Genomic DNA, 12,479 nt, shown 5'->3' with positions numbered 1-12,479 from the left:
CAGTTTAGAGTGTGTGATTTTCCTGCTAGAGTGGGGAGATCCAATGGTTAAGGAAAACAGAGTATCTTACTGTGGTTTATGAGTACGGCCCRTCAGTGTTGCAGTGGGAAGGTGTGTGGTGGGTTCAGGCTTGTCGTCCGGCAGCTACGACGGCTGCCAGCAAACCCCGCATGTAATGGGACTGGTCTTGCCTTCAGTGCRCTGCCCAGCTTGTCAAAGCCTTTGGGAAAGAAAATCAAGTTACTTTACAGCATTGTGGGGGTGCGCCTGGGGAGGAGATACCCCCTTGAGTTTTCCCTGTGTTGATCGGCTCCATTTCAAACTGGCAGTTCCAAGTTATAAGCAGATGGGAAAGCAGTACCTGTGAATAGAGGAGGGAGCCTGCACCTTTCAACACCGCATTCTCCCAGAGGGTCCTGGGGGGCTCAGAGGGCCTCTACCAATCTTGATGTCAGACAGTGTGAATGAATAGGATGGAAACACCAAATAGGAAGCAACCTTCAGAAGATCCCCATGCCACTGATGGGCAAGACAGGTAACTCCCAATTTACTCATCCAGACCCTTCAATTTAATCATCAAGGTAGTATAAGAAGTAAAGGGTTTCATGTGATTTGAAAGGTGAACATGGAGAAGACTAAAAGCATACCTCACGCACAAGTGCAACAGCAGCATGAAGCCCTGCTGATCAAAAGTTTAAACTCCAGCATGAACTGGGCTTGTTCCAGGGGCAAATGCATGATAAACTCTAAGCCTATCATATATACAGAACATGTGGAAGAGCTGTAGGCTGCCAAACCAATCCTGGCATGTTCAAATGGTACCTGAACTACCTTTACTCTTCCTGTGATCAGCCCTTTCTGATTAATGAGTGGCAAATGGTATATAATGGATTCATACAGTTCTTAATGTGACATGGAAGAAAATAAAATGAGCTATTAATTACAGAAATAGCCTAATGGTATGTTATTGAAAACCAAAGACAAGCAGAGCGTTTCAAGTGGCCCTGCTTATCCTAAGAGTTGTGGACTACTTGTAGAATTAGCAAGGTCTGAAAATGGCCTTAGGGCATGACTTAGTCAAACAGCAAAGTAGAGAACCAGAGTGAAAAGGGATTGTCATCCCTTCTGCTTTTTCCCAAAGCTAATGTTAACAGAGACCTTTACTCCCAACTCAGCCAGCAAAAAAAGTCTGTAAAACGAGAATAACAGGGAGGCATCACCCAAGATGGCCTGGAGACCACTTAAGTAACACCAAGCATCCTGATGAGGAATGTAAATCTCACTCACTTCTGCACTAAGAAATGGTCTTGCAGACTATTAGTATACCAGCATGTTTGCCTGCCCAGCACCCTCCCAGCTGAAAGAAGCAGGTAAAGACATGTTTAACAAAATCAGATTTCTTTCCTTTCTCTTCCTGTGCTCAGGAAGATGTGCATCTTTGACACTATCTGCTGCATGTTTTCATGCCCATGATCATTTCATGGACCTTCTTATTGAGGGCTCCTCCATGAACACCCTTCTTGCCCATGAGGAAGATCAGGGCTCTGGGGGTCCTGCCRATGCAGATGGATCTGCTGTCTCCGCCTTTGGTTCTGATATCCATCACATCATCTTTTTCTACCAGTAGGTTGTCACGAATCACACTGCACTTTTTACCAGCTATGGTGATGCCGGTTTGCAGGAACGCTTTCCTATCCGGGCCAGTGATCAAGCCCACTTCTTGAGGTGAGATGGCTGCGAGCAGCCCTCCTGGCTTGGATGCCCACACACACTTGTTGTCAGAGTGGCCCACGATAGCCACGTCTTCGACGTTCCTGTCCCTCAGGATGCAGTTAATGTAGTTCTTCCAGTCCGCCATCCCGGCCGGGTGGTCCAAACACCTCCAAAATGCCTCGCGCCAAACTCCTCTGTCTTCTGGCTGCTGGGACGCAGCTCTTGGCGAACCAATTCTGGAAGTTTCAACGTGAGTTGATGGGTGGACGATCCCAGCAACGTGAGCAATGGGGATTCAGGAGGAGTCGACGGACGTGGCTCTTGCTTTGCCGGTTGCCGGGGGAGCGTGCCAGCAGCTGCTCGGAGTTTCTCGGCGGTTCCGGCAGCCCGTGTCGGCAGCCGGCGCATTGTGAGGGCACGCTGGCCCTCAGCGCGACAGCCCGCACGGGGACCTWCTCCGGCCACCAAGCGCCTCGCGCAGGGCTTTCCACCACAGCCTCTGAACCACGGGGAAGCTTTCGGGTGCCGTCTCACGAGTCCGGCGGCTGGCCTGATGTCCGAACACAGCCGAAAACACATGGCTGCCCCCGGCCCAGGCTCGGCGCCGAGGTCCGCCTGCCCCGCGCTCGACTCGGTCCACCTCAGAGCTGCCCCCGCGTCCTCCTGGCGGACCCCGTGCTCCGTCTACTCGCGTATTTCCGTGCCGTCCGTTCCTTCTCCCGGAACGCGGCTTTTAGAATCAGCCCGCAACGTTCAAAAACGAGCAGAAATAAATAAATAACAAGGAGCGGGAAGGGGGCAGGCGCTGCCGCTCCGCGCCGGAGCCCGCAGCGCGGCGGGGGCGGTGCGCGGCCGCGCTCTGCCCTCCCGCCGCCCCTCGAGCGCCGCCGCCTCCCCGCCCCGCCGGGCCCGCTCGGCCGCCGGAGGCGCCGCGGGCCGCAGTCGCCATGAGCGGGGCGCGGGCGGCGCTGGGCGGCGGGCTGTGGGCGGCGGCGGCGGCGGCGGCGCTGGCCGCCCTGCTCGGGGCCTGGCGCTGGGGCGGCGGGCGGCGGCGGGCGGCGGGCGGGCGGCTGCAGCGCGTGGGGACGGTGTCGCGGCTCTTCGTGTACCCGGTGAAGTCGTGCCGCGGCGCGGAGGTGCCGCGGGCGCAGGTGACGCCGATGGGGCTGCGGAGCGGGGAGCTGCGGGACAGGTAGGGGCGGCCCGCGGCGGAGCGGGGGCGGCGCGGGGCGGCGGGGCCCGCGGGGCGCCTCACGGCCGCGGCCTGCCGCAGGTTCTGGCTGGTGACCAAGGAGGACGGGCACATGGTGACGGCGCGGCAGGAGCCGCGGCTCGTCCTCGTGTCGGTCGGCTGCGAGGACGGCTGCCTGACCTTAAACGCCCCGGAGATGAAGCAGCTGCGTTTCCCTGTCAGTCTCTCCAGGAAAAACCGCGTGCGCAACTGCAGGTACCGAAGATGGGGACGAGCCCCAGCACCCGAGCTCCTTGCCCCTGCCCATCGTCCCCTCTCTGCGCCTGCCCAGTGCTGCCTCTCATTTACATGCCTCTATTTCTATTTATTTGAGCGCTTTCTTGTGCAAAAGTTGCAAGTTGAAACTCTCCGTTACATGTTGTGCAAGAGGTCAGGGTTGATCGCTGTAATGTGAGGTCTGGTTTTAATCTGTTTAATTCCAGTGCAAGCAGATCTTGGGACAAGGTAACGCAGTATTCAAAGCTCCTGCACTGAGTATCTGCCAAGTGAACTGTGATCTTCAGTCTTCAAGTGGCATGTTTACCCAGGCGCGTTTGCTGTCCACTTTTTGCGTTTTAGCTTGTGTCTGGAAATCTCAGTCATGCATCCGCCGCTTCTTGGTCACCTCTAACACGTTTGCGCTACATGTGCGTCAGCGCTTTTGGGTGCGCGCTGGCCGTTCGGTGGAGGTGAGCTCTCAGGGCCGAGTTGCCCTACCTGCAGACACTTAACTGAGGTGCCCAAATGGGTAGCTGGGTCTCTTGGTGCTCTGCTGTGGTCCTCAGAGAGACACGGGTGTTCCCAGAGAGCAGCTCGTTCCTTGTAGCCCCCCGTCCCCCCCCCAGCCTCGTACCTTGAGGGGACCTAAGGTGAGCGGATTACGCACAAGCTGCATGCCTAGAATGATGCTGGATGAATCCAGGCCTAGTTACTTCACCGATGTATTGGAATCCGTGCTGAAAAATGGCCAAGCGGAAATGCARAGCATCTTTTCACTGTTAAATGCCAATTACGCATAAGACTGTTCAGTAGCTGTAAATGGTATTAGCCCATACCAGYATACTGGTAAGTGTTCCTTTGGATAGCAAGAAAGGTTAATGTACCAGCTGCTATAATTAAAGCTAACAGAGTGCTTGAGAGGAACTGCATTCATTAACTTCGAGAACATATCTGTTGCTGTGGAAACCACGGGTTAGCATAGCTCAGTATCTTTATTTACACAAGGCAGGTGCAAGTTACAAACAACAGCATTTGTCGTGGAGAAAGAGGGCAATCTTTTAAAACTCTGTCTGGAACATGTATGTACTAGCCAATGATACACACACTTCAAAAACATGCACTGTTTTTGATATGTTATTTTTCTGAAATTCGTGGTGCCATTAGAAAAAGATTTACATAGKCTGATGCATTTCAGTAATGAAAAATTATGTTGACCTTCTGAATTACAGATCTCAGTGCTTTGTTTTTCTCTTAATTTTTCTTCYTTTGCCTTAATAAGCTGTTGCCTTCTCTAGCTTTAAAATTGCTAGATTTAGGAAATGCAGACAAGCAAAATTAGGTTTGTGTAAGTGGACTTTGAAAGTTGCCAAGTTGTCCATGCTGTCATAGGCTGTGGAGGTAGTCATGCCCATAAGTTCTCTAGTACTTTTCAGGTTGATACCTGCATTTTGYGTGACAGCTGTGCTTGAGCAATTTGAATTGCCACATCAAGGCAGATTCTTTCTGATCTACTTAGCCATTCCCAAAAATGAGATTTGGGAACAGTACTGTATTCAGGCAAATGAAGTCTTCGCTTTTCCTTCCAGGTTTTCACTTCCACCTTGTGAGTGGGAATAGCTATCTTATTGCACAGTATAGTCTGTCTGCAAGGTCCTCTGCCCAGACCTGCATTTATTCTGCTGCCTGGAGCGCACAGGGCCTTCAGATCGGTGCTGGCTTGTGCCCAGTTGTTTGGAATTGAGGCAATGCAATAGCATATTGGGCTGAAAAAGGCTGTGCACACATATCTGTGCTTTAAAACTGGGAAGTCCAGTTGCGGTTTTTACTTCGATATTAACAAGTCTGATGCTTGAGGGAGGCAAATGTAGGACTAAAGTCACTGCATGTGCACAGTCTCTATTCATGGAAATAGCTTGTTAGATTTGCAGTGCTGAGAGTTTTGTGGGTAGAAAAAAGTAATCTAGGAAGCTGTAAGACCCTTACTTCTGCCATCAGACCAATTTGAAGGCAGATCTGTGCTCTGGCTCGGACTGGAGGGAAGACAGAGGCAGTTGAATATTTTGGACAGTAGCAACCACTGAGTTGGTTTAGAGGATCCCAGCAAATACAGAATGTTACTGAAGTTTCTCCAGTGTAGAAAGAGCCTTCCTGATCAGCCCTTTCTGGTTATGCTTGGAATGCATCTGTTGTGGTAGTTACTAGATGTTGCACTGTTTTTGAATAAAATAAGAAATCAGTGGGGCATTACCAAAGAGATTACTTAATACATTTTATACATTAAATGAGTAAACATGTTTATAGATACATCACCACAGAACAGCAGTTCATCCCTCATCTTGTTACTGTAATTTGTCCTAATTAAATTAGACTGTTCTTTTTGTTTAGGAAAGTGAAGGCTGCTTCTTATCACTTTCATGTCTTTGAGGAAGTATAGCTATAGTTTTGTCTTGGTCTTCACAGTACAGTTGCTTGCTACACTGATGCTGCCTTGCACCCCTTACTGCATGTAACAGCAGGAAGTGTCATGCTCACAGGATCTGCTTTGCCTCACCAGAAGCTCTCAGGAGCACTCTGAGAGTCCTGGGTCTGTGAGTCGTTCCTGTCTCAGCTTGCCTTTTTCAGGTTTTTGCCTAGATCACTGCTTGCTGCCTCTCAAACTTTTGCCATGAGACACCAGTCTTAAGCTTCCTAATTGGCTTTTCCTCAGACCAGCTTCAGCTCCTGCACTACTGCAGATGTTATTAGCTTGAACAATATATGTGATGTATTTTTACTTAAGTAATTGTAGGAGCACATCTCTGCTCCCCTGAAGGGTCTCACCCTCTCTAAGTGCTGCCAGACAGTCTGTGATCTTGGACTATCTCTCATGCGTACTTTCTGTGTTCTCTGTTTTTTATTCCTTGCACCCAGAATGGAGGAAAACAATATGTAAAAAAAAAAAAAAAAGAAAAGAAAAAGCAGGATGTGTTTCCAAAATAGCAAATCACACATTAAAATGTATAAATGAGCGCTGTATGTCCTGTAGTAGTCACTCTTACTACAGTAGTTGGAGATGATGCACCTGAGAGGATGATCACACGTTTCCTGCACTAGCATGGAGATTCTGCTTCCTTATGCAGCAGTAACATGATGCAATGGTAGTCACACCTGTGTGGATCTCACCCTGGCCATGACACGGGTTTGTAGGTGCACCAAGCATGTGTTCCACAGCATGAAAACATAAATGAGTGGTGAGAGCTAGTATCCAGATTGGAGCACATGGGGGAATTGGTCCACTGAAATGCTGTAAGGATCACGTCAAGGTTGCCTTTCAGAGAGGGCCAAGCATTGGTCATTATTTGTAGATCAGGTTCTGTTGGAATATGTGGAGGCAAGCACTGAAAAATTACTGTAACTTGTAGTGTTGTATCTGCTATCTAAAAATAATAGAGAGTGCCATCCTGTTGTACTGAGGGGGACTCAGAATGGTTTGAATTAGGTAGCAGCTAACTCTTAATGCACTGACTCCCAGCAAGTCCCCTGAAATAAGCAGGAGCTGGAGGTTTTAGTTGTTGTCTTATGTATGGGTTGTACGATTAGATCTAGAATGCTAAGAATGAGCTTGTATTACGAGGACTCCGTCTTGCTCCTCAAACAGCTCATCAGAAGTGATGACTTAATGCTGAAAGCCTTGACCAGAGAACTTGCCTGTGGTTTTTAAGTCTGATAAGCTATATTTTTGGAAAAATGATCTTTTTTAAAAATGATAGCAGCCAACAACAAAAAACCTCTCCTCTTCTTTAAACCTGGCAGCAGAGATACGGCTGTTGATGTTCTGAGTAGGTGGTAAGGTGTCAGAGTAGATGTGGCAGGGAGGGAACGGAGGTGCGGTTGAGGGAGAGGACCGATTTACAGGTGTGGCACTGTGAGTTTCTCGTGGCCGTAGGATGTTTCTGTGAAGAGAGCACAGCTCTTCCAGCCATTTATAGTGACTGGAGTGCACATGCACACMAATAAACCCAGGGAGTACCTGAAATGCCCGTGTGTGCGTGTGTAAAGCAAGCAGTGAAGTGAGTGAATCTTTCTGGCAGCATTAGCTGGCGGCCACTAGCCTTGATTCCCGGGAGCCCCTTGGCCTGCTGGTGTGTGAGGAGACAGGAGGACAGGTGCGTGGAAGGAGGAGAGCAGGCCACTGGGTGGGTGTTGCTGCCAGCACCCCAATAACTCGTCTCTGCCTTGGATGAGGAGGGCCTCTAGGAGYTGGGCACGGGCTAGCCGAATTGCCTGCGTATCTGCATGCTTTAAGCTGTGCAGTGTGTGGTTACAGAGGCAGAGGAAACCACAGTGCATTTGGGTCAAAATCAATACTTTGAGGACGGTAACGAAACCATTTGTGACTGGTGTTGAAGGTTATTGGAAGGTTGAGTGGAGGTTTATTTTTCCTGCCAGAAAATTGTTACTTACATAAACTTGTTTATTTTCTGCTGCCAGCGGCTTTTTGTGTCCCGTGGACTTTGCTTCCATTATAAAACTTTTAACCTCTCTTAGTATGTAGAATAACTCAATCTCTAGGTTTTAGCATTGCTTATTGTCTTCGATACCTGTCACTAGGTCTCACTGGGGTGTTGTGCCAGAGGTTTTAGGGGAAGTCAACACATACCTTTTTCGTTGTTACTTTTAACTTAGGTTTGTCTGGGGAAAAAAAACTTTCAGATTTTGGAAAACGACTGTGTTTTGGAGGAATTCTCTTGATGAGACCACTGGCAGATGGTTTAGGTTTGCACAGCACCTTCTGCTCAGCCTTCTGAGTGGAGAAAATGATTCTCAAGTGGTTTAGATCCAGTGTGTGATTTCGAAGGAAAGTGTAAATATCACGTTTTAACGGAAACTCTTTTGCAGCCCCAGCAATRCTGTATCTATTACTGTTTCATCGTAAGAATATTTATGACACAATGCAAAGTCAGAATGTTAGTTGAAATGATCTTTGGGCAGCAGAGTTTCACTCAGCTCCAGCTAAATTGTGGCAGCATTAAAATTTGAAGGAAAGCTTCCTTAATGTTGAGAGACAACATTTACAATTTTTAATTACAGTAACTAACCATGTCCATTTTAACTATCATTCATTTTCTGAAATAAATTACATTTCAGTCACTTTCTGGATAAAGGTCTTTTGATTTTTGAAGTCACATACAAGGGCAAGAATATACCCTTTATTTTACTTGCAGGTGAAGCAAACTGATGTGATCCCTTACAGGGCCACTGATAGACAGTTAGGTCTGTGCACCTAAAGCCTATTTCAGGGTTCATTCTTTCATCCTGAGGCCTGTTAGTATTTTCTGGCCATGTCCATAGTACACATCTTCCAAAAACAAGATATCTGGAAGGAAATTGRGTGCTGGGATTAATTCTTATGCTATATTCAGAAACCAACTTCTGCTTTATTATAATTCAGGTAGTTTGTTTACAGTATCTTATTACTACTTTTATAACAAGCTGTTTGCCTTTGAATAATAACATGCTTGAGCCTTCAGCTTTACAACTAACTGGCTGATATGCCTTGTGATCCTTCAGGTTGTTCGGATTGGATATCCAAGGCAGGGACTGTGGTGATGAAGCAGCTCAGTGGATTACCACTTTCCTGAATACAGAGCCATATCGACTAGTGCACTTTGAACCTTCCATGGTGCCAAGAAAGTCAAAGGATATAATAAACCTTTTTCGAACCACAGATGAGGTAAATGAATCTTTTTCCCAGCAGTGTGTTTTTGTGTCTTTTTTTTTTCCTTTCTCTTCACCAAACCTGCATGTTCAGCCCTCAGATGATGAGCTCAGTTTAGCAAGGTATGTAGCCATGTACTTAAAGCATGTGAACATTTGCCTTTAGGACAACTTACTTGCCTAAATTTTGCTTTAAGTCTGCTCTAAACTATTGACTATCCACAACTAAAGAGTGTTTTGCTGACATTTTAAGAGGAACTGTTATGTTTCAGAATTCAATGAAATTCCTTTTTTTGCCTCAACAAATAGAAGAAAACTATGTTTTTAAAGAAATTTTGCTGGTGTAATCCGTGTTGTGCAGAAAACCTTCATTCTCTATCATTTAGAGTCTAGTGGTATTGTGGTATGAGTTGTCTTACCTTGTATTCTTTTTAGAGGGGTAGTGCTAAACCTAGGTCTCTGTAGTCACAGGCTATTGTGGAATCCAAAGAGGGCTGCAGAGTTTTCATCTTTTTCTTCCTGAGGAGAGGCTGGAAGACGGGGTATTAGATGGAGATTTGCAGGCAGGGAAAGGAGATGTGCTCAGTCAGTACATTCCCTAGATGTCCTCTTATCATTGGAGCCACTCGTGCTCTTCTTTTTGTCTAAATAAAACTATGTAGAGGTGGTTTGTACTGAGCCTGATAAGTGTAAACTTTTTAAGCAAATGCAAATTGTGACTACCTTACCCTACCATCATGATGTTATTAATTATAGAACATCAGTGGTTTGCTTGTTGCACAAACAGAAGGATGTGTATGCAAGTCTGGACCTTTATATACATGCATTTATCATCTAAGGACACTGAGACCTATGGAGAAGATGACAGGTTTCAGCGAATCAGGTGGCAGATTGGGAAGGGTCACATTCAGGAGTCCTAGCATGAACAGAGGGCAGAACTGTTTCTGTCCAACACTCATTTTCTTGTGGTTGGAAGAGAAAAAGGCATGGTTAAGGTACAGTATGCATGAGGGGAAAAGGATAATAGACAAGAAAAGACAGGAGGCGGGCTTTCAGGCTATACTGACTTCTATGCCAAAATTCTTTCCAAAATTTCCTACTTTTTCAGTGCAGCTGACTTACATAGGATTTTTCTTTTAATCCTGTTCATTGGCCTTGTTTGCCAAAATGACAGCCAATGGCAAACTTAGGGCAATGAATGGACTGTTGCAATTTAATATGGATATTCTGTATGTGAATCTCTTTCTCTGTGGAAAAAAATAGATTAAGTATATAGAAAAATCCAGTTAGTTGATTAAAGTCAACCAGCTAACTTCAGCAAGTCCATATACTTCTAACTGTCTTTCGTAACTTGCCACAACATGTTTTACTGACATACTCCATAGAATTAATGTCTGGAACATGCACCCTGTGTTGCCTACATTTATTGTATTGTAGAAGAAGTTGTGGTAACTGATACAATTTGTGGCTTAACTCTATAAATAAAGTTTAATTTTACAAGTTGAGCAAATAAAACTTACTGGTTACTGAAATAGGAAAGGGCATATTATTTCACTTCTTAACATACTTCTAGTGAATTAAAACCTCACTGCAGCAGCATAACACTGCCAAGCTACTATCTGGCTATTGGCTCCAACATACTAGTCTTTTTGCTGTTATTTCTGCAAACTGAATTTCCCATGGTGTTGCAGCAGCCATAGAATTTCTTTGTGTTTATGTAGGTTGCCTACCCTGACTGTAGCCCAGTCTTGATCCTCACAGAAGCTTCACTGGAAGATCTAAACACCAGACTGGAGAAGAAAGTTAAGATAGAGAACTTCAGGCCAAATATTCTTGTTACAGATTGCCGTGCTTATGAAGAGGTAAAATAATTCTTAAGTGCCTTTTTGGAGGCTTGGATATGTTTTTTGTAACCCAATTTCTTTGGGAGATTGTATCAACAAGGATGAGGAAAGCTGCTGTTCTATGATTTGCAGCTGACCTCCAGACAGATGCAGCATTGTCTCGCTTGAATGCATGCAAAACTTTGAGGGAGGCGACAAGCCTGTGAATACTTACTTAGCTTAGTGAAGGATAAAATAAGTATATTGAAGTGACAGGCTACAACTGAATGTTCGTCTTTAAGTGTGAAGTAAGGAAACTTATGCACACTGTAATGCATCAAATTAATGATACAGATAAACAAATTGTAAATCATCAGTGTGATGTTTTGTAATTGTTGTCACAGGAGTAAAAATTCATCCTTGTAATACTGCAGTACCATAACTGCATCTCCCACAATATTCTGGTAGTGCAAAAAGCACCATGTCTGTGAAGGTAAGTGGTGGTGTTGATGGCTTCTGAGTGTTTTGATGTCATGTTTGTGTTTTGCCAAAGAATTTGCTCTGTAATTGATGTAATTACTGATGTGTCCTGAATTGGGTGAATGTAGTGACAATAGGTTTTTCATTAAAGTAATACCCTACTGTAATTGTGCTTGCCTTGAAGATGCAAGAAAGGTGGTTGTCCAGAGTGATACTGCATCTTCTAGGAATGACTATGCTTAGAACCAGCTCCTGGAAAAATGGTTACATGTGGTTATGTCTAATTTGTGCATAATGTTTACCTTCTCTCAGGACTCCTGGGAGGATATTCTTATTGGTGATGTGGAGATGAAAGGGACAGTGTCTTGTGCCAGGTAAAAATTTGGAACTCCTATTAAATACATACACGCACACACACGCACACACACACACATACATATATATGTATGTATACCATGTGCCATGATTGACTTGGCACTGTCTGTCTTTGCAGGTGTATTTTAACAACTGTTAACCCAGACACTGGGGTCCTGGATAGGAAGGAGCCACTGGAAACATTGAAAAGGTAGTAAAAATACAAATGCTTCCAAGTCTTGAGTGGGTGTAGGCTAGATCCCAACAAACATTAGGCAGGAGTTACAGAAGTGATTTTAAGCATATGTTAGATTCATGGTTAAGGTGTAAAGGTCTACTTTAGTTCTACTTTCTGCAATTCCATATGGTAAGAAAACTCAGCAAGTTCTCTCTTCCTTTTTGCAAACTTTACCTTCTCTACCTCTTCTATCTCTACCTGTGTGAATGCCTGTGGAAATAGATATTTAAGGTGTTAAAGGGTCTGACATTGCACTTTGTGCATGCCTTTTTATGATAGTTTTTTGTGTGTGAATACATGGATATGTGAATACAATCAGTTTTATTCTGTTAAACTGCTTAGTTTTTTTTTTAATTATTATATTTATTTAGTTTAATCTAGTAAGTTGACCAAAACAGGGCTGTTCATGTACCTTCTCTCTGTCATCACTGGTAATTTGATGCTTAGAATTTGCTACCACTGATTCATAAGTGTTCTCTCTCTGCAGTTACCGCTTATGTGATCCATCTGAGCGACATATATACAAATCCAGCCCTCTCTTCGGAAGGTATTTTGCTGTTGACAAAACTGGAACAATTCAAGTTGGAGACCCTGTGTACAAGATAATCCAGTAAAGGGAGATAGATTTTGATCTGAAAATGCCTTTTCACTTTGATATTTAAATTGTTTTCCCGTGAACACAACCACTGACACAACTTATTTCTTGCAATATTTTGTGTTTTAT

The 12,479-nt window shown here is 45.2% G+C and overlaps 2 protein-coding genes across 2 annotated transcripts; one reads left to right on the top strand and one right to left on the bottom strand.

The window, feature by feature from the left end:
* Positions 1-1,120: 1,120 nt before the first annotated feature.
* Positions 1,121-2,155, bottom strand: PFN3 (profilin 3). Its single transcript, XM_085326053.1, has one exon. The coding sequence runs from the start codon at positions 1,856-1,858 to the stop codon at positions 1,445-1,447; it is 414 nt and encodes a 137-aa protein (XP_085182179.1). The 5' UTR covers positions 1,859-2,155; the 3' UTR covers positions 1,121-1,444.
* Positions 2,156-2,645: 490 nt separating this feature from the next.
* Positions 2,646-12,438, top strand: MTARC2 (mitochondrial amidoxime reducing component 2). Its single transcript, XM_085326073.1, has 7 exons — positions 2,646-2,905; positions 2,987-3,160; positions 8,714-8,876; positions 10,582-10,722; positions 11,476-11,537; positions 11,657-11,728; positions 12,243-12,438. The coding sequence occupies exons 1-7, from the start codon at positions 2,661-2,663 to the stop codon at positions 12,367-12,369; spliced, it is 984 nt and encodes a 327-aa protein (XP_085182199.1). The 5' UTR covers positions 2,646-2,660; the 3' UTR covers positions 12,370-12,438.
* The last annotated feature ends 41 nt before the right edge of the window (positions 12,439-12,479 follow it).

This window comes from Rhea americana, unplaced genomic scaffold (assembly GCF_003343005.1).
Source record: "Rhea americana isolate MKP2758 unplaced genomic scaffold, rheAme1 scaffold_127, whole genome shotgun sequence".
Taxonomy (NCBI): domain Eukaryota; kingdom Metazoa; phylum Chordata; class Aves; order Rheiformes; family Rheidae; genus Rhea; species Rhea americana.
Note: the sequence above shows the minus strand (reverse complement) of the source record. Positions and strands in the feature narration are given on the sequence as shown.

What these genes read in the sequence shown, in the direction of transcription:
- MTARC2 (XM_085326073.1), top strand. Translation starts at nt 2,661, where the DNA reads ATGAGCGGGGCGCGGGCGGCGCTGGGCGGCGGGCTGTGGGCGGCGGCG. An exon ending in AACCGCGTGCGCAACTGCAG is followed by an intron (nt 3,161 to 8,713) that starts GTACCGAAGATG and finishes GTGATCCTTCAG; the next exon opens with GTTGTTCGGATTGGATATCC. An exon ending in ATTGCCGTGCTTATGAAGAG is followed by an intron (nt 10,723 to 11,475) that starts GTAAAATAATTC and finishes ACCTTCTCTCAG; the next exon opens with GACTCCTGGGAGGATATTCT.